General features: G+C 38.2%; 1 protein-coding gene across 1 annotated transcript in view; it reads left to right on the top strand.

Annotated features, from left to right (window-relative positions):
• PREP (prolyl endopeptidase) overlaps positions 1–19,981 on the top strand; it is a 99,473-nt gene extending 79,492 nt beyond the window's left edge. Inside the window, exons 11-15 of the mRNA XM_084284109.1 lie at positions 2,964–3,100; positions 9,734–9,828; positions 12,178–12,309; positions 16,729–16,885; positions 19,162–19,981. Of these exons, the coding sequence (XP_084140235.1) occupies positions 2,964–3,100; positions 9,734–9,828; positions 12,178–12,309; positions 16,729–16,885; positions 19,162–19,456 (816 nt within the window). The 3' untranslated portion in view covers positions 19,457–19,981. The remainder of the gene's footprint in view (positions 1–2,963; positions 3,101–9,733; positions 9,829–12,177; positions 12,310–16,728; positions 16,886–19,161) is intronic.
• Positions 19,982–23,846: the final 3,865 nt, after the last annotated feature.

The raw sequence follows: 23,846 nt of genomic DNA, 5'->3' as shown, positions 1-23,846 counted from the left end.
ATTTCCTAAGTAAAGATCATATAACAAAATCTGCATTTTAAAACAAGCAATAGTTAGGAGGGCAAAGACCTTCACAGGAGTAAAGGTTCAGAACATTTTTTATCTTACTTTAACTAGCAAGTAAAGTTACAAATCGTATCACACAGCTGTTAACTGCATTTACTTGTAGACCTTACTCTGCAGAGCTAAACTTCCAGTGTCTTTGTTAGATGGAAATTGTGCATACATTGTTTTCAAATGCTAAAGCTTGTTTATTTAAATATTTTTATATATATATATATATGTATGTATGTATGTATGTACTAAAGAAGAATGACAAGGATTTTTGTTTGTAGTTTAATCCTCACTTACTCTGTAGTGATGTAGCTGTGCAAGCAGCGTTGCTTTCTCTCTGGATCATACTAATAAGAACAAGGGCTCTAAATTAATGCTTCTGGTTCCAGTTGCTGAATTGAGAGTGATTCTTTCTGGCACAGAGACCCCTCTGCCATGTGACAGATAGGTACATCACTTTGCTTTCTATATGTGCTAATAGCTGTAGTGAAATGAGAATCTTTATTTGAAAATATGTGAGCAATGAGTAATATAACGTGGCTAGCACAAGTGGATCACTTCTAACTGTGATAAAGCAGAAAACACTAGTACCCTTTTATGAGCATTTACTCTTGTAAAAGCTGTCATCTTCTAAAATTAGGCATGAAATGTCATCATGGGAAATTCTTCAGGGCTTGCCCTTTCCAGTTTACCTTAATCTTTGAGATAGCAGCACGTCCCTTTATTGGCTACATGAATAAACCATTGGACTTGCTTCAGAGATAACACCTAATTTAAAGGTGAGATTGAATCAGTTGTTGAAAATAGTCTATTCGGAGAAGCTTAAATAGCTTCGTATATCTCGGTGTCTCACTGAATTGATTTTTTCCCCCTCCCATTTGTTCATCTTGGTGAGAGAGGTAATCATTATTTTAGCAAAGATAGGAATGAAAACTCTTCAGTTGCAAATGTCACCTTGACATGCATCTTTTTTGTTGAGTTTTCATTTAATGGTATGTTATTTAACGGTAGCTGCTGATGATAAAAGCCCTACTGAAGTCAGTTTTCAGAGTTGTTTAAAGGAAAAAAAAAAAGTCTCTTGGTCAGAGAGAAACAGGAAAATTAGTGGTATCCTTTAATCATCAGGCAATGACTGGCCAGCAACAGTGAGCGTTACTGGAAACACAGGAGGGCCAGGTGCTCACTTTGTGTAAATTGCCAGCAAGGACTGGAGCTGATGGATAGCATTTCAGAGAGGAGTCTCTCCGGGATGCCTCATCTCTGCCTCAGCAGTTCTCTTGTCCGTCAGCTGTTTTATTTGGTTATAGTGTTCAGTTTGTTTGTAGCATCCAGCTAAATACTTGAATTCTCCTGTAGTGAGTTCTGGTGACCACTTTAGGAAAGATATGTTTGTGGCAGTAGCTGGAAATCTGTGTGAAAATGCCTTCAGCCTTTTGTTCTAAACGTTTCCATCTAATGAGGACTAAAATACTGAATTTTACCTAGAATAATCCTACATGATTTGGTGAAGCCTTCAGACATAGAAATAGTTTCATTTGAAATTTCTCACATTTCCTTAGCGACGATCAAATTAAAGTCAAATGTGCTTTTTTTTTGGCCAAGCCATGTGGATTTCCGTGTTTCACATTACAGGCAGTGCTCAGAATAAACGTGTTGCACAGGATCATATTACTATCATATTACTGTTGGGGTTTGTTAGTTACAAAAATAGATCCCGTTGATCATGTATGCTTTATAAAATACGATAGGTCTATTTCCTTTAAAAGCACAGAGGTTGTAAATTTGCAATGAAGAAAGAATGTAATCCTCTGTTACTTCTAGTTCTTAAACTAGAAGCTGCAAATACTGATAGCAAAATGAAAGCAATGAGAAGAAGTCAACCAGAACTTGAGGATGAGCAGTGGGCTCCATTCACACCCACATTTTGTTGATTGTCAAAATGAGATGTGCTGGATCCTAAATTAGAACATGCACGCAGATACATGCATCAAAACAACAAGACATGGGAATTATGCTAAGCAATTGCAGTGGATATTTCTGTATGTGGAAATGGGCTTTTATCTTACTACAGTGCTTTGACAGTAGTAGAAAGGCATATGTGAAAGCATATGCTGTGTGTGGATGCTTGGTATTTGGGGAGCTGGTTTCCTGAAAACCAGCAGATAGCTGTGTTGCCTCGCTGTGTGGTTTTGGGGGCTCTGCAGAGCTAGCACTCCTGGTTCTAGCTGCTGGGAAATGCCTGAAAATACACCAAATATTACAGAAGTATCTGCCATGGGTTGTGCTACCACCGTGATGAGGTAAAGTGGTTGTTGAGACAGCTTGGAAAGACTGGCCAGTGCTTGATCCATGTTTGCTGGATTGCCTTCTGCTTGTGATTAAATTTATATTTTTACAAGCAAGGACCACTGCATCGACTGCAATAAAATAATTCTCTAGGTCTTTGTTATCCAAAGCAGTGTAATGTTTAGTTGGGCCTCACTGAGTCACTGCACTACCATGAGCTGTTTCTTCTCTGTACGCTATTCTCTAGTGTCAGAAATTTTGAATTTTTAAAAATGAAAAAAATTTAGAAATTAAAATTTTAGGTTAAAAATCTCATTTTAATTCTGTTCATTCTCCTTGCCAGCTCAGTCAGGGTATAGGATGTGTAAAAATGATACAGCCGTACCCTTGCATTGTCTCATTTTGATGTTTTTTAGAGCTATTAAACAACCAAGCTGGTGATGGCCATTATTTGACCTGACCAGGCTGAGTATAAGGAAAAGGCTGTAGCAATTGGTGCAGATTGCTGAGGAAGTTTTACCCAATGTGCAGCATGGAAGGGATAACCTCTACTTCTCATTTACAGTAGTTACATAGAGTTAGAACAATAACAGCATTTCACATTTCTTCTTCTCTTGTTTTAGGTTTTCTACCCTAGTAAAGATGGTACTAAGATCCCAATGTTTATTATTCACAAGAAAGGAATTAAATTGGATGGTTCTCATCCTGCCTTCTTGTACGGATACGGAGGCTTCAACATATCAATTACACCAAGCTACAGGTAAGCAGGATAATTTATGCCTTCTTCTAAAGTATCTGATGTTAACGACTGTCAGACAGGTCTGTGGATGGATTACGGATCTGATAGAGTTAAGGATTTCAGGTCCTTGAGAAGTAAGATGGGGCCACAAGGACTGTACGGACAGCGTTTATCTGCTTTGCTGGTTCTGAATTCAAGGGAATTGCTCAGGGTCACAGAAGAAATTTGTGTCAGACTAGAGAAGTGCCATCCTTTTCAGAGGTTTACAGTGGGCACCCTACTCTTTCGATTATAGCTTAACCTCTTCCTGCTTTGTCACTAACGGAAAAGCATATGGACATAATGAATTAAACAAGTTTTTTGTTTAATTGTCACAAGAATGGAGCTTCTGCTGAACTAATAACATAGGATTTTTCCTTTTTATCAATTTATACAATCACGACTAAATATTAAAGAAAATGTATTTAATGTAAATCATGAAAATAGTTGTATTTTCCTATTATACTTTCGATGAAGTTGTCAGAAGCAAAATCATACTGTGTTCCTTTGTAATTAGGAAAGAGAAAAGATGATTCTTTCTCGAGGCTTGTATGATACAGGCTCTGCATGTGCAAAGCAATGCATTGTAAACCAAAAATGCCGTTTGCAAAACAGGATTTGTAGCCCTCAAAAGCCATAAGCTTTATTGAATAGATCATCTCTTTAAAGAAAATTCTTGTTTCCTCAGTTAGAGAATTTGAATAGATTTAGTAAAAGTGGCACTGATTGTCTTAGGGCTTTAATACATAACAAGTGTTCCAAGGTAAGAGGCAAACAGAAATGCAAAGGACTGAATGGAGAGCAGTTTTTCAGACAGCAGAAGAGCATCTCACTAACACAAAAGTAATGTATTATTAAACTGCCCTATTAAATTTGTGTGCTACCAGTCTTGCTTTAGAGTCTGCACATTTCAAGAAATCCTTTGTACTGCTTGCTCTTCCAGGTCACTGTGACTGTATTTCTGAACAGCATTTACAAATTCTGGTCCTCTATAGCAAATACCTTGTCTAAGAATGGACCTCACATCCTGTAGTCTGTGATTGTTTGAAAGTTTTTTATATGCCTTGTAAAACTACATTTTTAATTTCCTGTAGTTCTTGTGAGACACAATTATATAACCAGAATAGGTTTTAAATTCCTTTTTAGATTAGACTGGAGCATCGATTTATTACAGTTTATTGTAGATGCTGAAAACTGTGATAAAACCTACCATGTTTTCTTTTCTAAAGTAAATATAATGTATTTATTGATGTGGGTTACAATTTCACATACTGCAGAGCAGACATGAGCCGGTTGCTGGCAAAAGCAGGAGGAAGTATCTCAAACTACCTTGCTCTGTCTCCCGTTAGCCCTGATGCTTGCTGGAACCTTTGCTCGTTTCCCTCACAAGGATGGCAGAAAACACTCCTAGCAAAAAGAATGGGTTGTTTTCTGCCAAATGGCAAGTTAAGAATTACAGAATTTCTAGGTTGGAAGAGACCTCAAGGTCATCGAGTCCAACCTCTGACCTAACGCTAGCAGTCCCCACTAAACCATATCCCTAAGCTCTACATCTAAACGTCTTTTGAAGACTTCCAGGGATGGTGACTCCACCACTTCCCTGGGCAGCCAGTTCCAATGCCTAACAACCCTTTCAGTAAAGAAGTTCTTCCTAACATCCAACCCAAAACTCCCCTGGCACAACTTTAGCTCATTCCCCCTTGTCCTGTCACCAGGCATGTGGGAGAACAGACCAACACCCACCTCGCTACAGCCTCCCTTGAGGTATCTATAGAGAGCGATAAGGTCGCCCCTGAGCCTCCTCTTCTCCAGGCTGAACAAGCCCAGCTCCCTCAGCTGCTCCTCGTAGGACTTGTTCTCCAGGCCCCTCACCAGCTTCGTTGCCCTTCTCTGTACCCGCTCAAGCACCTCCATGTCCTTCTTGTAGCGAGGGGCCCAAAACTGAACACAGTACTCGAGGTGCGGCCTCACCAGAGCTGAGTACAGGGGGACGATCACCTCCCTAGCCCTGCTGGTCACACTGTTCCTGATACAAGCCAGGATGCCATTGGCCTTCTCGGCCACCTGAGCACACTGCTGGCTCATATTCAGCCGACTATCCACCATCACTCCCAGGTCCTTCTCTGCCTGGCAGCTCTCCAACCTTTCCTCTCCCAGCCTGAATTGACTGACAAGAGTCCAGCAAACATGAGCAGGCAGCAGGAGGGTGTAGCAGACAGAAAAGAGGAGGAAGGGAGAGGAAGGAGCAGTGATCTAGATCCTCCTGAGCCCCATGAAACTATTCTCTTATTATAAAGTTGATTAAATAAGAATATGAACCTGTAACAGTTCCTTAAAAGTAAACGCACAGTGAACTATCAGTCATCTCCAGATCAACATCCATTATTCCACTAACAGTGTAAAGGAAACACAGGTGTGCTGCACCTCCCTCCTCATTCTCTTCCCTGTAACAGCACCACATCCCTTCTCAACATTTCTAAAAGAAAAATAAGAGAAGCCAAAGCCTTGGAATGCATCTTTACCTTTAATAAACTCAGAATTGCATACTTGATGAGGAAGCATGTTCCAAAACTAAGCAGACAAGATCAGGAAAAGAAATTGTAATAAAAGAACCTATGCTGGAAAGGTCAGACTTCTTTCTAGCTCCCCATTTACTTGGGGGATTCAAGTAACGTGACTATGTCCATGTTTCTATGTACTGCACTATTCAGGAGTAGTTCCCAGTCTGAAGAGCTGTTCCCACCACAGCCCCACAGTCTTTTTTGTAGATGAACTCAGGCACAAGTGCTAGAAAAAAGCCACAATATGGTCAAGGCCAAGGCCTGCCACAGAGTTCATCTGATGCTGAGCCGAGATAGTTATGGAAATGCAACTGAATAACAGCTTGCTTGTCAGACACCACCAACAATAAAACACTGTTTCTGGGTAAATATTCCTGATTTTTATTTGAACTTAAGGCTCTTGTAACTTTTTACAAAACACACCCGTTAACATCAGCCAGCTCTTGAGCTTGGAAAACTCATTTTTGCTCTATTCAGAAGCAGATACTGCTTTTCACTTATTCTCTAATGCGCACACACACACACACACATTTTTTTCCCCTGAAAGTAAGAGAAACAAATCAACAAGTTAGAGGATCCAGAAATAACTACGAGGCTAAAGTCATTAAGTCAGTTACGCAGTGTTTTATTTTTGAATACAAGCATGCATCTTTTATGTTCCTCTGGACTGAAGAGCTGTATTTGGTAGCATTTCTAATATGGTGCACACTAGAGCACTGTCATTAATTATACAGCTTGCACGGCAAGCACAATTTAAAACTGATGGAGTCGGCACCTGTGGCTTCGCAGAGCTGCTGTGGAAATGGTGTTGCAAGCCCACCAATAATGCCACAGGTTCTGCTAATTACACTGCAGGAATCAACATGTTTTGCTGTGTTGTTCTGTGTCTACCTCTGTAGGTGCAGTAGAAGCAATTTCTAATACATCCAGAAATACAACTGATTGTGAAGCAGACTGAAATTTTATTTCACTGCTACAGGGCCAGATTTGAGCAAGCCTTTAAGGAAAGAGTGCAGGCAAAGTCTGTAAGCCCACAAAAAAGTCAAGCAACACAGCATAGACCAGAGCAGAGTGCAAGATAACTCCTCCGTTACCACTCCCTCCAGCTTCACAAAAGCCAAGAAAGCAACAAAGTCAAGTGACACAGGATATTTTCCCTACCACCAATGCATCAGCCTGCATTCCTCCAAAGAAGAAATCTGCAGCAATCAGCTGCAATACCCAACAGCACATCATTAATTCTGGGAAAGCATTCTTGCTCCTTGAAGCACAGCTCCTCATGTTGTTCTGTACTGCAAAAAGTATTTTTTTTGTTAGGCTTTTTAAAAAAGAGTAATAGGCATAGGAAAGAACTCTCCAGAGAAAGAACTACCCTCTCCTCCCTCCACTGACCTTGTCAATCTTTCCTTCACTTTTTCTTTACCCTGCTTCCAGGAGAAGACAAACAAGGCTGATGAGAAGAAGGCTATAGAGACTGTTAGGAAGGACAGGGAGCCATGTAACGAGGCATTTTCTGGACATCCAGGGCTACTGGGCAGTTTGCTGCGACTCAAGCAGCAAGTTCACTTGAAATTGTATCTGGAAGCAAGAACCTACCTGGAATAACATAGGAGGCAATAGCAGGGTTAGGTTCAAAATTATTTTGTGCTGATTGTTTTGGATTTTCACTTTCTTAAAAGTTAATGAGTCCAGATTATATACTAATAAAACCTGATTCCCTGAATTTAAAAGCTGCTTTGAGAAAGCTTATTATAAACTCTAGGCACACCCACCTCAAAGTATTGGTCAAGTTAAGACTCCCAACTCACTTTACCGCTAACTATCCCCAAGAGGGTATTAATTGTTATTTGCAATGATGTTAGCAGATATGTATGTTGGGGGGTATGGCAGTAATATCAGAAGTGCCTAAATCTCAGTAGTATTGCTGAGATTGAACACAGATGTACTAAGCCTTACTTTGGCAATATAACAATTGTTCCCAAACCCTGGAACTCATCCCACTGAGGATCTGTGTGATAGAAGGAGCATTTGCTCAGGGAAATGGGGACTACGTTCCTATAATAAGACTGACTGGCTTCATTAGGAGCTCTTCTGAAATTAAGTATCTTATGAGATCACAAGTCACTGAGGCCCCTCTACAAACTACCTTCAAGTTAGCATCTCTGCTAGAGGAGTCTGTGGATAGGATGCACTCAAGAATTTAGTTTTGTGTTGCTCAGACTCTTTGTTGGATAAATATGCTGATTCCTCAGATAGGCACAGTTTCTTTCAGACGATGGGAAAGGATGGACTCTGTTCTGGCATGTTTTGTTTTTCAAATATTCTCAGGCAATATATTCGGGTAGCAAATTCATAGCTTACCTTCAACTCCTATTCTTTCGATTACTAGAAGATCAGGGAAGTTGGACCAAAATTTCTATTGATTTTTTTTGGGATGGAGACGAGGAAAAACAGTGCAGAATATTCTGGGAGGTTTAACATACCAAAAATTAAGAAGCCATCATCTCATGGATTAGGCTACTGTCAGGCTACTCCACGTCCACATTAGCAATGTATCAACTTGTAGAAATCAGGCATGCTGGAGTTTGACGGAATAATTCTCTCTGACCTATGCACAATATGCTTAAAGAATATAAATCTTACATCTGATCAGCATGTCCCAATGATGTAAGGAAAAATATGATTCACAGTGATGGACTTAAGAATTGGTCTTCACAGAAGCAGAGAGAATTCATGCCTCCTGAGCCATCTGATGGCCACAGATAACCTGCCCAGGATGGAATTTTTTCCTTTGGGTTATGGAAGTACAAAAATCTCTTATCAGTCATCCTTTTACTTTTCTTTTTTTCTTAATCCTTAGTATATACTGTCAAGACCAATGCCAGTACATAGATAATTGCTTTGAAATATTTACTTATTTTGATACTACATCCATGTGTGAGATGCTGTAAGACTACTGTCTTTCTGGACATTTCTGATGAGCATTAGGGGGACTTAAAAATAAGAAGGCCCAACCCTTGCTCTTGTTGAATAGGATTAATTTTTGCAGGAATGGTTTCTTGCATGAGCAAAAATTTCAAGAAGATAATAAATTTTAACCTACTAGAAAAAAAAATGATTTGTTGGGATTAAGTTTGAATATATTACTGTTCCCCTTGGCATATGCATGGTTTGCCATCTGGAGCTTTTGCTATGTTAAGCTACTGCTTCAACAGATCAGAGATCTATTTTTCTTCTTAATTGTTGAATATAATCTAAATTACTTCAATTCCTTGTAAAAATATAGTAGTAACTTTGGTACTTTTGCAATTTAACATTAAAAAAAAATAAAATTAAAAAAATAAATATTTGTTTTAAAAAATAAACAGGTTTGAAAGATATTAGGGAAGGCAGAACTTGTAATTTCAGTTTTTACTATTTGTTATGTATTTAACAATGCAAGTAGAAAATAATGAGGGAAGGGGATTGACCAGAACTCGACTGCAGAACCTGGTACAAAACAAGGGCAGAAGCAGAACTTTTATTTGCAAACACAGTTTTAAAAAGGTGAAAGAAAAAGTGTTAAGCAGAAGCTGAAAATACCAGCCCTTAAGCAAAGTTCACATGCTGATCATAACTCTTAATTGTTTGCTTTCTTCATTTGGGCTAAACCCTGAAAAAGCAAAGGGCCCACCGTGGAGGAACAGGTAGAAAGCCACAGGGGTTCGGTGGTACTGGACAGTTTTTGTCCCCGCACTGAAGGCTTCAAAGATGATCAAAAAATGGTGACGTGTCTTGGAGGGTTGTCTTCGAAGCAGAACCACTGGCTGCTCTCCTCCAGAGTGCAGAAATAAAGGAACGGTGCGGGTTCCTTTTGAGAAGCTGCCGGGTGTTTCATTTCCATATAAAACCATTGAAGAAAGCCTGCCTACTCAGATTTGCTGCCAGGGCAGGACTTTGCTCATGATTTCATCATTGATCTTGGGAGAGATCCTTTCCTAAAAGTATTTTTGTAAAAGTGTTAGGAACATAAGCAGTTGGAAGCCTGAAAATAATCCTTTGTTTGTTTTTTCAGTGTGTCAAGACTTATTTTTGTGCGACACCTAGGAGGTGTTCTAGCAGTGGCAAACATCAGGGGCGGTGGTGAATATGGAGAGACCTGGCACAAAGGTAAATCAGTCCAAGCCTGGAAACAAAACTGCAGGCTTAGCTGTGAAGATGACAACATTCTTTCTTTCCCTCTTCCATACTCATATCTCCTTTTGGCTTGTAATTATTCCATCAAAAAGTATTTTTTTTCTTATATATATATATATATATAAGAAATTTTTTCTTATATATATATATATATCTGTACAGTATTTCCAGTGTATTTTCAGTGAATTTTTGCAACCTACATTAAAATACTTTTGTACAAAAACAATATTTTCTGAAAAAAATCTTGTTTTTTTTTAAAGTAAGATTAATTTTCTAAACTTATAGCATTTGGAAATCCAGCTATTTGTCTTAAACTATCTTCCAAAAATGTCTGTCTGTGTTGCAAGAGATCTGCCTCACTTTCACCTACCTCTTATATTATGTGTAGATGCACATGACATGTTCTAGATCCCCAAAGCAGCACCAGCTGACTACTTTGTCTTTCTTGGTATCACAGAAAGAAGCTAGCCATTTGCAGAACCCTACAGAAGGTGTGAACTTTGGAGTTCAAAATGCATCTATTCCAGCTTTGCATGTTAGAAAACAGACATCACCAGATTGGTTTTGCACAATTTATGAATAGGCCAGGTTTCATTTTTTATTTAGAGAATGAGATTGTTTTCATACAAACTTCAGTCAGCTCCACAAGTGCAGTGGCATATCACACACTCTGTACTCTTAGGAGGTCCAGCTTCTTGTAGACAGGCATTTTTTAAGCTGCCTTCAGTGCTGCAGGGAAGCCAGGTCACTCACTACAGAACTCTGTCAATCTCTTTCCCTTTTTCTTAGTATCTTTGATGTATTACTCCATATTTTTGCAGTACAGTCTTTGTTTAAATCCTTTGATTGCCCTTGTCAACTTGTCTGATTGTTGACAATTTTCTGCATCCCTTCACTAGAGGAAGAAGCTGAAGGAAGTCCCACTCAGCTGCATAACATACGCAGTCATTATTCAGCGATGATGCCTTATTAATATCCCAAGAATTTGATGGATAAGTTGCTGGAGATGTTGTCAGGCAAATGGACCAAAACAGTGATATTTATGATGCAACAGTTTGCACTGGGAGTAATCCATAATAACTTTGTATCAAACAAAATGGTATTCCCAGATCATTACATCTGTCACTTTTCGTTTCATCTGTGGTAACTTTTTGTCTGGGTCATTTCCTCACAATTGAGTTAAAGATGTAATGGTTTTATAAATAGAAGCTATATAAGCTTGCAGATGCAGGATATTATTGCTAAAGGTGAAGTATCCTTCATTAATTTTAATTTGCCAATTGATTTGTAATAGGTTTTCATAAAATTTATCTTAATATGATAATGCTTTTTTTAGTCCACCTATTTCCTGCTTAATTTTGACCCAAGTCTTTTATTGCAGTTGCGAAATTAGATATGCATCTGTTCTTTGTTAACTCTAAAAGCAATTACAGAAGACTGTTTAACTGTATAGACAGGCTTCTGACCTTACACCAAATCAGAACTTCAAGCAGAGTAGTAAGATTTATTTCTCTCGCGTTGCCACACTTTTGAAGAATTTTTCATTGTCCCAACATGTCTCTCTTCAACAGTCATGTTAATGTGAGAATGATGTTTGTTTTAAGAAAATAAATTGCTGGTTCCAATCCTACAAGGAGATCTCTATGACTAAAGGCTAGAGTTTTCTTACCTGACTTTTTGCAACAGAGAAATGAAGCATCCAGGGTAAGCCGAGTGTGTGGGATCATTGGATGGACTATGGAGATAGAGACACCTCCAGATGATAGCTCGTTCCACTTACTTTAGAGTGAAGTCCTTATTTGACCACAGCCATATATCATCTGATTTGAAAGCATAATAGAAAAAAAAGGTAAATTGCCAGCCACATATTCTATGCCCAGGAAATTAGAAGTCCTTATATTATATAGGAGCAAATTGGAAGTTTTATTCCTTTAAGAAACTGCCACTGTGTTTAATGCTGTTAAAGTCCCATTAAATCAAACCTCAGGTGGATTGTATGTGGTCATTTTGTTTATATTTTGCAACACAAAGCTTTTAGCTTTAATTTTTCTGGTTTGAAACGTTACCTGGCACTCACTCTACAGTATAGGTATGTATTATTCAGAGTTTCTGAAAGCATTAGAGTTATCGACAGAACCATTTTATACTCTGTGTTGAAAGAATCTTTCGTTTTTGCTGTCTTTCTGACCTGTATCAATTATTAAAATGTTCATGAAACTGGAACTGTTCCCAGGTATTTTTGCACACATGTTTTCTGAATAGATGGTATTAAATGGATTTTATGGAATTGGATTCAACTGATTTGTTTTATTTGTGTGCTAGGTGGTATCTTGGCCAACAAACAAAATTGCTTTGATGACTTTCAGTGTGCTGCCAAATACCTCATCAAAGAAGGCTACACATCTCCAAAGAAGTTGACTATTAATGGAGGCTCAAACGGGGGCCTATTAGTTGGTAAGGACTGCTTGTATATTTCCTGGGTTTGATACTTTCCTGGGCTTTATCAAAGTAATCAGACTAAAACGTATCAGATCCTCTTCTTCAAGGATTGCCAGAATGTCAGCGCAATGACATATACCAAGCATTAAATTCCACTTCAGTTCCACTTCATTTGACATTCCCAAAGAACATTAGGATTCTGCAGTCTCTAACAAATGCTGACTGTTAAAAGCCAAGCTTATGATTACTTCTGTGCTAGAGCTAACCCTATGGTAAAATCAGAGAGTAAGAATGCTTTAAAAAAAAGCTTAGTTATTTTAATTTATTTCTTAAGGCTAATTAGTATGAATCAATAACAGAACAAACAGAAAATCTGTTACGTAGGATCAGGAAACTTTGTACGTTGCATAAACCAGAATCCCATGTTCTGCAGTCCTTCATCAATTTCTCATTCAGTCTTCTGTGGTCATGCATTCCAATTCTTAGAGGGAAAATGAAAACATGACAGTTCTGCATTTATGGTCTCTGTACAGAAAAACGTTGACTGCACTTTAATTGTGTAGATTTAAAACAGGACCACAAATAAAACCATGCAAAATGAAATGCAAAATACAAGTACGGTTACTTGAAAAAGACAAGATCTTTTGACAAACTATGTAAACGTAATACCATTGTTAGAAAGGCATCTTGTTCACATATAATTTACTACCGTGTTCTTAAATTCAAGAAAATTAATAGCCTTCTCAGAAAAGCTTTCACAAAAATCTCATAGTCTAACTAGTATTTGAAGAGCTACAGAATTTATTTCTGAATATATCCCGGTGTCTAAAAGTGGCAGAAGAAAAAGAAATGTTTTTATTCAGTCTTGAAAGGAGAAGGAAGTGCAAAGGAATAATGTTGAGGTTTGTTTGGATTTCTTTAAACAACATGAAATACATGTGACAGTATGACAAAGATAAGCTACTCATAAGAAGGAAAAAAAGCATATTTCAAGTTCATAAACATCTGGTTTGTAGGAAATGAGCAGATTTATTAGGACCACCCTTTGCATGCTCTGCTTTTTATACTCCTTCCTATTTATCTGCTGCTGCTCAATACTGGCTCTGTTGATTTTTTGTTTGTTTTTGAGTAAACTAGTATCCTCTCTAACAGATATTTGCGAGCACAAATATATGAAAATTCAGTTATGCTATGCAACACGTTGTTTAAAACATTTATTTTCGGAAGCTTACTTGGACTTTAGTTTCACTCAGGATGGGATTCATCCTACCCAGCTTTAGTCATCAAAAAATCTGTGTTTTTGCCTGAACAAGTCAGCTGGGCTCCTTGTTTTGGTTAGGGGAAGCAAGTGACATCTGCAGAGTGCACAGCATGCCAGTGTGAGACAGGTGCTGTGACTCTAAACCTCTCTGCTGTGAAAAGTCTAGCGTTAGAAACCTTCAGTTGCAATTGCAGGCAGATTACAATCTAGCTGAGTTTTCTTGCTATTACAGAGCTAGATGGGGATTTTTCTTGACTGGGTAAAATTAGATGAATTTAGAAAATACTCGGAAGTGTTTTTTCATCAAAGCAAACCTAAATTTTGCAGTAGCTGTTCCTGCAACACTAGAGAACATAACAGATATTTTAGGTGCAAGAACACAGTGCTAGATTTTCTTAATTTTCATTTATTGAGGAAAAAAATGACAAGGAAGAGTACTGTCATTCTTCCAAAATACTGTTTCCTTTTTAGGCTTAACTAACAAGAGATGCCTCTGAGGAGTGCAGCCTCATTCAGCTGCAAAACAAAACTTCCTTGTCCTGCAGAGTGGCATCCCAAAGCTTAGCAGAACAGCACAGCTGTGAGCTGCAAACCTCCTTCATGCAAATGCAGTGTTCGACCTCTCGTGTTTGCTTGGACAAACAGTTCTGAGGTTCTGAAATCTTATTTTAGTACCAAATTTTAAAGCTCAATGTGTAGCAGGGTAAAACTCATGAATAAATTCTGGTTCGAGGTAACAGTTCATCAATGCATGTAATTATGGCTAATTAAAGGGGTGCAGTGGGAACCGATGAGTCTCCGGAAGTGTTTTCTTACTGAAGTAACAATTCAGAGAGCTAGGAGCAGGAGTTTTGATCCAGTCCCAAGCAACACATGGTGCTTCAAGAGACTCTGCAATGAAGGGTACTAAAATTCATTCTTATGATAGGTGTTTCAGCTTTTTTTTTTCCCTATTATAACAGCATTTCTGTTCAAGAAAGGAAATAACATTAAAAGGAGGGATTTGATCAGTAGATTGAGATAAAAGGATGAAGACCTCTTAGGCAGCAATTATTTAAGACACCATATGTGCCTTATGGAAAAGGCTCAGAAAGGACCCAGGAAGAGTCATGTGGTTATGTCAGAGATGACCAGAAGTAGAATAACATATTCCATAAAGCAGAAATCACATGGAAATGAAGAAAATTGGATAGAGGTGAACTGACAGGGACTGATGGAGCACAGGAGATTGATAGCAAATTGCTAACAACAAAAAGATTGGCAATAAAAACTTTCTGTGCAGATCAAAGCAAGAGGCTGGCCAGAGAATCTGCGGGGTCATGATCTATAAAAGGAGCACTAAAGAAAGATAATGGCAGAGCAGCACAACTAAATGCTCCATTTATGTTGATGTTCCCTCCTGGGGAGCACGGGGAGTTCCCTGCACCAGAGTCTGTCTTTGTGGGGAATACTCTGAGGAGCTGACTCAAGCTGAAGCATCAGCAGAAGAGGTTTTGGAATAAATCAATCAACTGAAAAGCAGCGTCTTGCCAGGACCAGATGGTGTGCACACAAGATCTAAAGTGAACTCCAGTGTGAAATTGCAGACTACTAAGTCGGAATATCTGAGGAACAGAAGGGGATGAGTGTAATGCCAGTTTTTAAAGTGGCAGTCTACAAACTGCAGATCGGTAAATCTGACTTCTGTAACAGGCAAGCTAATTAAAAGCAATAAATAATAGTTGACATGCCTAGGGAAGAATTTTTGAGGCTGAAGTTGCAGCTTGCAAATCTTAAAGCTACTTGAAGGAGTCAGGGAGCACGTGGTGCTTATAACAGTGTTCTAGTTACTGGATTTTCAAAAGCTTTTGACAAGGTCCCTTGCACAAGGCTATGCAAGAAAGTTCTTGTTGAGCTGGAAGGAAGGTCATGATATAAGCAGGCAATAGCCTGCTTAGCAGAAAGCAAAGAATGGGAATCGATCCATTTTCACAATGGACAAAAATGAGAAGATAAAGAATTTGGGAATGACTGTGCCTAGATGTGGATGCACGGTGATTAGCTCTGAATTAGGAAAGGTATTCTGAGATCCATTGTAGTTTGGTGAAAATCTCAGTGATATTATTTCTTATGCTACAAATAAGTAGGGGAATATGTAAAATCCTCAGGCAACAGATTTAAATCAAGCAGCAGAAGTTGGATTGAAGAACTCATTGCTACAGGTTATCACAACACTAGATAAATAAACATTCAGAAAGGAAAAAGTTGTATTTATGGAGAATATTTGTTTTGATGCTTGCAGATAATCTCTTAACTGAGGGTAAACCTAACCAACTAATTGCAAAAGCTGGTAATGTACAAGGAAATCTCTCAGTATTTGCTGTATTTCTTACAGCTTTTCCTACAGCATCTGCCAGTTGCCACTCTTGTAAATTGAATGCTAAGCTAGATGGAAAAGTACTCTGGTTATTTTTATAATATGAGGCAAGCATTATTCTTAAAGAAATTACCATTCCAGTAGCAGGAAGATGGAAATAATTTAAAAAAAAAAAACTAATTTGCTTTATTAAAATGAGGTTGTTCCTCTGCTTTTTAATAGTTTGCTTTTATTAGAACTCTTTTCACATGGATTTACATAGTAATTACAGAGGAAAACTTTAATCAGTAAATGGAGTTTTTTCTCTTTAATGTCCTTTTCTTTATTGACACTATTATTAGAAGTTTAGAAAGTGAATGGTTTACTAAACTTCAATTTCAGTAATCTGAAAGCTCACTTATTTAAAAAGTACGTGTTGTCTTTGGAAGGCAATTTTCTAAGAACAGTATGTTTGGAGGAGAGAAGTAGCTTTTGAAAATGCCATCTTTGGGAGGTATTTACCCATTTGTATATTTGCTTTCTGTTTTGCTTAAAAGACTATTTGATTGCATAGACACTGGCAGGCTTCTCTATGTAATTGATTTTATATTGTATTCAAGTTCTTTGGCTTCAGATACTGTATGGGAACCTATATTTCTTTTCTTGTTTTGACTTAACAGTTCTATGTTTTATATTTTCTTTTGAAAAGAAACTGCACATTTATAAAAGACAGCTCTGCAGAAGTTGTTCTGATGTGAACTTGTTGGCAGTGGACCTTTCACTGCTCAGTCTAATTCTTTAAGATAAGAATACTAACAGAGTTGTTTTCCTGTCAAAGCTGCCTGTGCTAATCAGCGCCCCGACCTCTTTGGTTGTGTTATTGCCCAAGTGGGAGTGATGGATATGCTCAAGTTCCACAAGTACACCATTGGCCACGCTTGGACTACTGACTATGGTTGCTCTGACTGCAAAGAGCAGTTTGAATGGCTGTGCAAGTAAGTGTCTTTTAAATATTTCTGTGCTTTTGAAAATGCAGACTCTGATCAACAGTTTCAGGTTGTTGTGATCAATAGCTATTTGAAGAATTATTTCATCCTTGCACAGAATTATTTCCTCCTTTCCCACACTGGTTTTAGGGAGTTCAGAATTGCCTTACAAGTCAGCTTTGCTTGAACAACTGTCTTCAAAACCCTGTTGATTCAACTGGCCATAGTTTCAAAGACCATATTCTACTATCAGCTTTAATGATTTATAAGATACTCTTTCTGAATAATGACTACTGTAGGCTGTAACAACAGAATTTACTCAAGTGAACCACTACATAAATTGTATTTTTATGATGGGGGATAGACTATCACCATTATGAATTATATTATACTGTGTGGATAGGGTTTATTTGTAGGAATTGAATGGCAGTAGACCACAACAGGATATTAATTCAGTTCTCAGCCTCTTGCTGAGAAGGTCTGGAAAGATTATTTAGAAGAAAAAAAAATCAAAGAGACACTGTGTGCGAACAGAAATGGTTTACGTATTTATATGGCAAATAATGACCGAGAGTGCCATCATTTTAAAATATTTTTCTGGCACCTCATCTCCTGTTATTGTATTTGTATACCTTTAGTAATGAAGATTGACATTACTGGAGAGTGCCTCAGACATACTAAACAATTTGGCTTGTCTGAAATGCAATAGTGTTTAGATACATTTTTTAGTTTAGAAAAAAAAAAAAAAAGGCATATCCAAATGCTAGAGTCTGTTGGGCCCATTGTAATTAGTTTGTTTCAAGGCCTCCTGCTGTTCCATTTAAGGCTTCAGTGGCAAACACTTTTTTTGTAAATATAGTGCACAAAGCAATTAACAAGTCTCATAATTCATCTTATTAGTAGCTTTCAAAACAAGATTTAAAATGATCCAGATACTCTTCATTATTTTGAAGAATAAAATTCACCTGAATATGTGTGAATTCAGATACTCTGAAGAGGTAAAGTGGAAGCAAAGTTTTTAAATTCATTCTGTGATTAGGAGGAACACATACGTAGAAAGCAGATCATTCTGTACCTACTTGTATTCATTATACTTAACTCACAAAATTTAAATGCATAATTTTAAAAACATCTTCCATGACAATACATTAAATACTTATTTCTTGATGGGAAAACTTCAGCTGCTTTGTTTCGCATTCAACTGTCAAAGTATTTAAGGCAAATAGGCTGCTATGTGCTGACCATTATTTAGCTTTTTTTTTTTTTTTTTCTTTTCAAAACAAATCATTTCGAAATTCTCTGATTTCTTCGTTTCCACTTAAAAAATAAAGCTAGGAATCTGTTGGGTTAGATGTTCAAGTGTTGTCATGTGTTCTTAAAAATAATTTGGGTTTACTGTACGAATACTTATCCACATGTGAAATTGATTCAAAAGTAAAGCAAAATTATCTTTGTATTTCCTGTGATGAAATAGGGGAAAAAAAGAAAACTACTACCCTACTCTTGATTTAAGAAATGTAACGCTATTTCTAGCTGTAGATTTGTCTAAATGAAGTGTGAAATGGTTAGGTGGAATACTTTGTGACTTACTATTACATTTCATTTCTAACATCTGAGAGTATCTTGTGTTGAGATGTGCAGATATATTTTTAATGTTATGCTGCAGTAGTTTAAAAAAAAAAAAAAAGTAAATTCTCCTGCAATGAAAACAAGTTTTTGTAAGTCGGATTATTCCTTGATCAAAAAATAGGAATCAGTCTTCCATAGAAAGCAGGAAAACCTACAGTTTCCTTTCAGTTTCCTGCATAGTATTCCCTAATGCATGTTCAAAAGTGGTGTAAATATTAGAGGAAGCAAATTTAATAAGCCTACAGCACTTGTGGCTTACTATCAGAAACTGTCTCCAAATTTGCATGGAAAAAAGCTATTCACATACAGACCTGGACTACACGTGTGCTGGGGAAAAGTCTTGATTTTCTTGTTTCCCAGTAGGATGGATCCTGCAATGAACTTTACAGCTTTTGCTCAAGTTTCCCTGTTGCCCATTTGTGATGTTTTGATATTTCTGTACGGTGTATGCATATGCCTCATTGCATTTAAAGAAATGTACTTGCTTTACATTTGCGAGCCAGAGATCTATGACATATCATTTGCCAGGGGTGTAATTCTGACCTTTGCAACTGAGAGCTGTAGTATTATGAGCGCTGTGACAATTTCAGTAGGAGAGGACCTTCTTGTTGGGTCTTGAGGAAAAAATACCTGAATATTTTGTGTGCTTTTTTCAGGTATTCTCCGCTTCACAATGTCAAACTACCAGAAGAAGATGGCATCCAGTATCCCTCCACGCTGCTCCTCACAGCAGACCACGATGATCGTGTGGTCCCTCTACATTCGCTGAAGTTCATTGCTACTCTGCAATACGTTGTGGGCCGAAGCCGTAAACAAACCAATCCACTTCTCATCCACGTTGACACCAAAGCTGGGCATGGAGCAGGAAAGCCCACTGCTAAAGTTATAGAAGAAGTGTCCGATATGTTTGCTTTTATAGCACGATGCCTAAATCTTGATTGGATTGAATAGGCAAAATGTTTATTACTGTCTCCTTTAGAAAAAAGGGCTTTAACACCATTTAAGACCAACCAGACTACTACTTGGTGTAGTACTTACATTTAAGAACTGCAGTTTAATATTTTATTGATCCAACCTGCTATGGAATTTTGATCTTCTGTGCTTCCCTTTTTTTTTTTTAGAGTTTCTTTGAATTTCTTTTCTACTGCATTTCAGAGTACGTTTTAAGTAGCATGTTCAAATAAATAGCTGAGCTACTGTCAGTGCTATTGTGAGCATTTAGATTCCAGAGTTAGTGCTAGCTGAGCTGATTTCATGTAAACAATTTCAATGTATTTTGCACCAATAAGCATATCCAGGTCAACTGTAATTAAATGTAAGTACTGTCCACATACAAGAACTCTGAGCATACTTTATTTACACAGTAACTTATTTAAGAATGGAAATTGAAAGTGTTCTTTGATAATCATGAAATACTGAAGAGATGGTAATCTGGGTAATTAATTACCCAAATATTATTAAAAACCTTATATTTCATGCTCTTTGTAAATGTGTTACAGTCTGTGATAACAGTGTTGCTAAATTGTTTTTTCTTTCTAAAAAGACTTCAAACTGTCACTGATTTTCTCTTCTGTCATTTATTTCCTCATAGAAGAGAAAAACTTGAAGAATTCTTAGATTCTCATTCTAAGCTCAGTCCAGGTATGCGTACACACTTAACAATGTTCCCTGTCTGCTGTTAGCTCTTTAACTATTTCTTAACAGTAGACCAGACACTCATTTGTTCAGATTGTTCAAATTTAAGTTTTCCAGATGCATCTGACAGAATATTTTCTAAGGAGCCAAAATCTGAAGATACGTATATAATCTAGTCCTGGCTGCAGAACAACAAAAGCACGTAGGCAGACGCCTTAATGGTTTGACACACACAGTATTTGAGCTGCCATTTCCTGACTTTGATTTGGGCTGTAGAGCAATTAAGTAGATGTAAGTAGATGTTCCCTGCTAGCTGTCTAAATTCTGATGCACTGCAGCAAATTAGGTTTTGATCTGGGGGAGCAAAAAGGAATTCTACCAATTACTAGTCTTGTTGCCCCTCCAGAAAATACTGCCACTTTCCAGTTTTGGATAAACTAATATACTCTTCCAGGATCATGCTTGTTGTCATATTCGTGCTTGGACCCTAAGGCAGGTACTTTAACTCTGGACTGAAGAGTTTTATCTCTAAGCAAATGATGTCTCAGCCCAGGAAGAAGAGGGAGTGGTATTTAAAAGTGGAGTAGGCTGCCATTTATTCGCACCAGGTTCACGCTGTTTCTCTCACGCTCTCAGAATTCTCCTGATTCCCCCTGCAGTCCGGGAAGGATCATGCCTCCAAGGCCTTTATAATACATAATCTGATTTTATGGAGGGGGAAAAAAAAAAGAAGTCTGCTTTCCTATGAAATACCATACTGCAAAACCCTGTATGTCATCTGGGGCCTGTTTGTGGGTATTACAGTTTTGCCAGATATATTGTGGACTGATGTATTGTGATCACAGCACTGTATTAAACAATCAGACAAACAGTCAGGGATTTTTTTTTCCATCCAGGTTGTGAAAAGAGGCTTCAGGTTCAGCTCAGCCCCTCTTCCCCACCCTTTTCCCATAGGCACGGGAACTATTTTCTAAGATCGTTGTGGAATTTCTAACAGCTGCACTGTAGTGGCAGGAACAAAGGACATGAGCAGTGCCATCTCTGGTGGTAACGCCCAAGGGCTGCAGCATCTGGCCTCTTATTGAATGTTACAGTACCATTAAGAGGACAGAACTTTCTCTCCAAGACAAGAACTTTTCAGGACAGGGTGTGTAGAAAAGCACATTCCTTGGACATTGAGGTGAATTGTATTGGTGCCTTGAATTGCAGTGCCTTGGGCACAGCTACCTCAATCGTCTCTTCGGGTCTTTGTTTTACTCAGCTGCTCAAACACGAAACTTCTGGCACAGGATAAAAATCATTCATTTTCCTGCCAAAGCTTTCTGCTGAAGCTTAGTTCCCTGAATGGCTCCGTATCAGGCCAGATGACCAGTAATGGGGGTGGTGGAAAAATCATTGCTCTTTGAGTAGCAATCAATAGTATTGAAAGTGGATTTAGCTTGCTGGAGACACCACTCAAAAAATAAATGTTCAAGAGTACCCGCTGTAGAATGCTGGTATCTCTATTAGTGAGGCACTTTGTTTCCCTAATAAGGTCTTAATTTCAATATTTTAATTGATCTTAATCAGGTATGCCAAGTACAGGATTCAGGTGCCAGAAAGTGATGTTGCAGGGGTGTCCTATTGGCTGCATTGCTTCTTTCAGTACAGAAAGGATTATGGCCCCAAATGCAATCCATAATTAACTCTGAGCAAGTAATACGCTTGTAATACAGCGGGATTTAAGCCTTTAAGATCTGGATTAAACAGACCTGGAACCAAACCATTTCTGGTGTATAAAACGATAACGAAATCTCAGTTAATCCGCTTTCAAGGGTAGCTTCTTCTCTATACAGTGGAAATGCTATTTCATGGAGGGGCTCCGTATTCTGTGCCTTTTATTTCCAGTGCATGAAGCAAAATTCACTGGATGGGTGCAGTGCGTGGTAACCTCATCACAACTAAATACATTTTCAAAGTCTCGTTTCTTAGAAAAACAGATACCAACATTTTGCTCCAAGATCAGAACTAGAAAAATCTTTAAAGTCCTGTAAGAGGCTTATATTACATAAACCAAAATCTGATTTTAAGTGGAAATAAATGAACTTTTTGTATGCCGTTCCCTTCTGATATTCTTCACAGCTAATGTAAAGATATTGTAGTCATCTTTGCACCCACGAGAATACATTTGCATCAGTGTTAATATATGTGAAAAGGGTTGGAAGTTTTTAAAAAGTTTAGTCTTCATATTCTTCACAGAAAAAGACAATTGAATTCCTTCATATTTGAGTTGATTTAAATTTTGGTGTCTGGAAAAAAAATTAAAAATCCTGTATTTAGATAGGTGCTGCACCCTCCCCAGCCATATAACTGCCAACATTTAAGGGCAGAAGAAGGGCAGCTGACTGGTGGATATACAAGAATAAGGGACGCTCAAGATAGATTTTGGAGACAGCTGTTCCTGGCACCCAGAGCTTCTCCTGTTTCACCAGGATTTCTTGACTTGGCTTTACTTTGCTGTCTGTCTGTGGGAAGGCAGAAATATGAGCAGCAGTACTTTGGATTCGATATGGCAAGCAACAGCTTTCAAACATCTCTGTTTGAAAGGTTATGTCAGGTCGTTTATTTATTTTTAGCCTGAGGTAGCCCCTCAGAGTTGCCTAAAGATCTGCTTATAGACTCTTCCTGACAGCTTCTCCTGTGAAAGGGCTTTTCCAAGCTGAGTAGGATTTAGGGGGAAGGGCCAAGGGAGGCACTTGGAAGCCTGGCTAATTAACAACCACCCAATTTTCTGCCAAGCTCTCCTACTTTTAAAGTCTTTAGTAGACAGCTTTTGTGAAATTGCCTCTTTGTGCAGACCTCTCAGGGTTTGGATAGTCCATGCTGTTTGAACAACCAGGTTTGGCAACTTTTTTCATTTCTCCATGTGTTCTTTTAATTATTTCTGCCTTACTATTATTGCTTGCCAGGAAAAGAAAAAGCATTCCTCTGATTTATTTTTTTTTTTTTTACCCTTGAAGGAAGAGGAGGTCTTCCAGTACTTGTGTCTGTGAAGATAGCCAAGGTGTGTTCTCAGATAACGTTATTCCTGAATAATTCCACTCAGTTTCTGAATAATCTCATGTCTTCAGTTTATTCATGGCAGAGAGATCTCAGTGATGGAGTCCCTGAGTGGAAGCTAGAGTAGCTACTGGCATCTGCAGAAATAAACTGAAATTCTGGACTAGGAGACGAACTGTGATTTGGCCGTTTCTCTTTGTTTTTCATAGGAAGACTAACTGAAAATTTAACATTTAAAACCAAAGCTAAGTGGTAACGTATCAGTAAGAATCTCTGCTCTGTAGACAGCCCTCTACATTGACAGCAGGAGTAACAGAGTCAAGGAACAAACATGGTGCCTGCATCCTTACCCACAGCAAGGTAAGTTTAGTGCTGAAGGTCTGAAAAGCAAGGGTCAATCATTTCATGGTGATTTCCACTGAAGATTTTGAGCTTCCACAGCAAATGCAACATGAGAGCTGGAGTCAATGGATCAATGTCTGCAAATGTGATGTTTCTAGCCTGGTGCAGACTGTTCAGAAGATAACCATTTGTCCATTACTACTTTCAATGCGTATCAGGCATCTATGTACAAGAAGGAAGGAGACGTTCTTCTTGAACTGCTTCAAACGCGTGTGGGATGGTGTTGCAAGCTATTTTAAATAGCGTGCATGTTAGGTAGGCATCT

Source organism: Netta rufina (assembly GCF_964035555.1).
Source record: "Netta rufina genome assembly, chromosome: 3".
NCBI classification, from domain to species: domain Eukaryota; kingdom Metazoa; phylum Chordata; class Aves; order Anseriformes; family Anatidae; genus Netta; species Netta rufina.
This window is presented reverse-complemented; position numbering and strand designations above follow the sequence as displayed.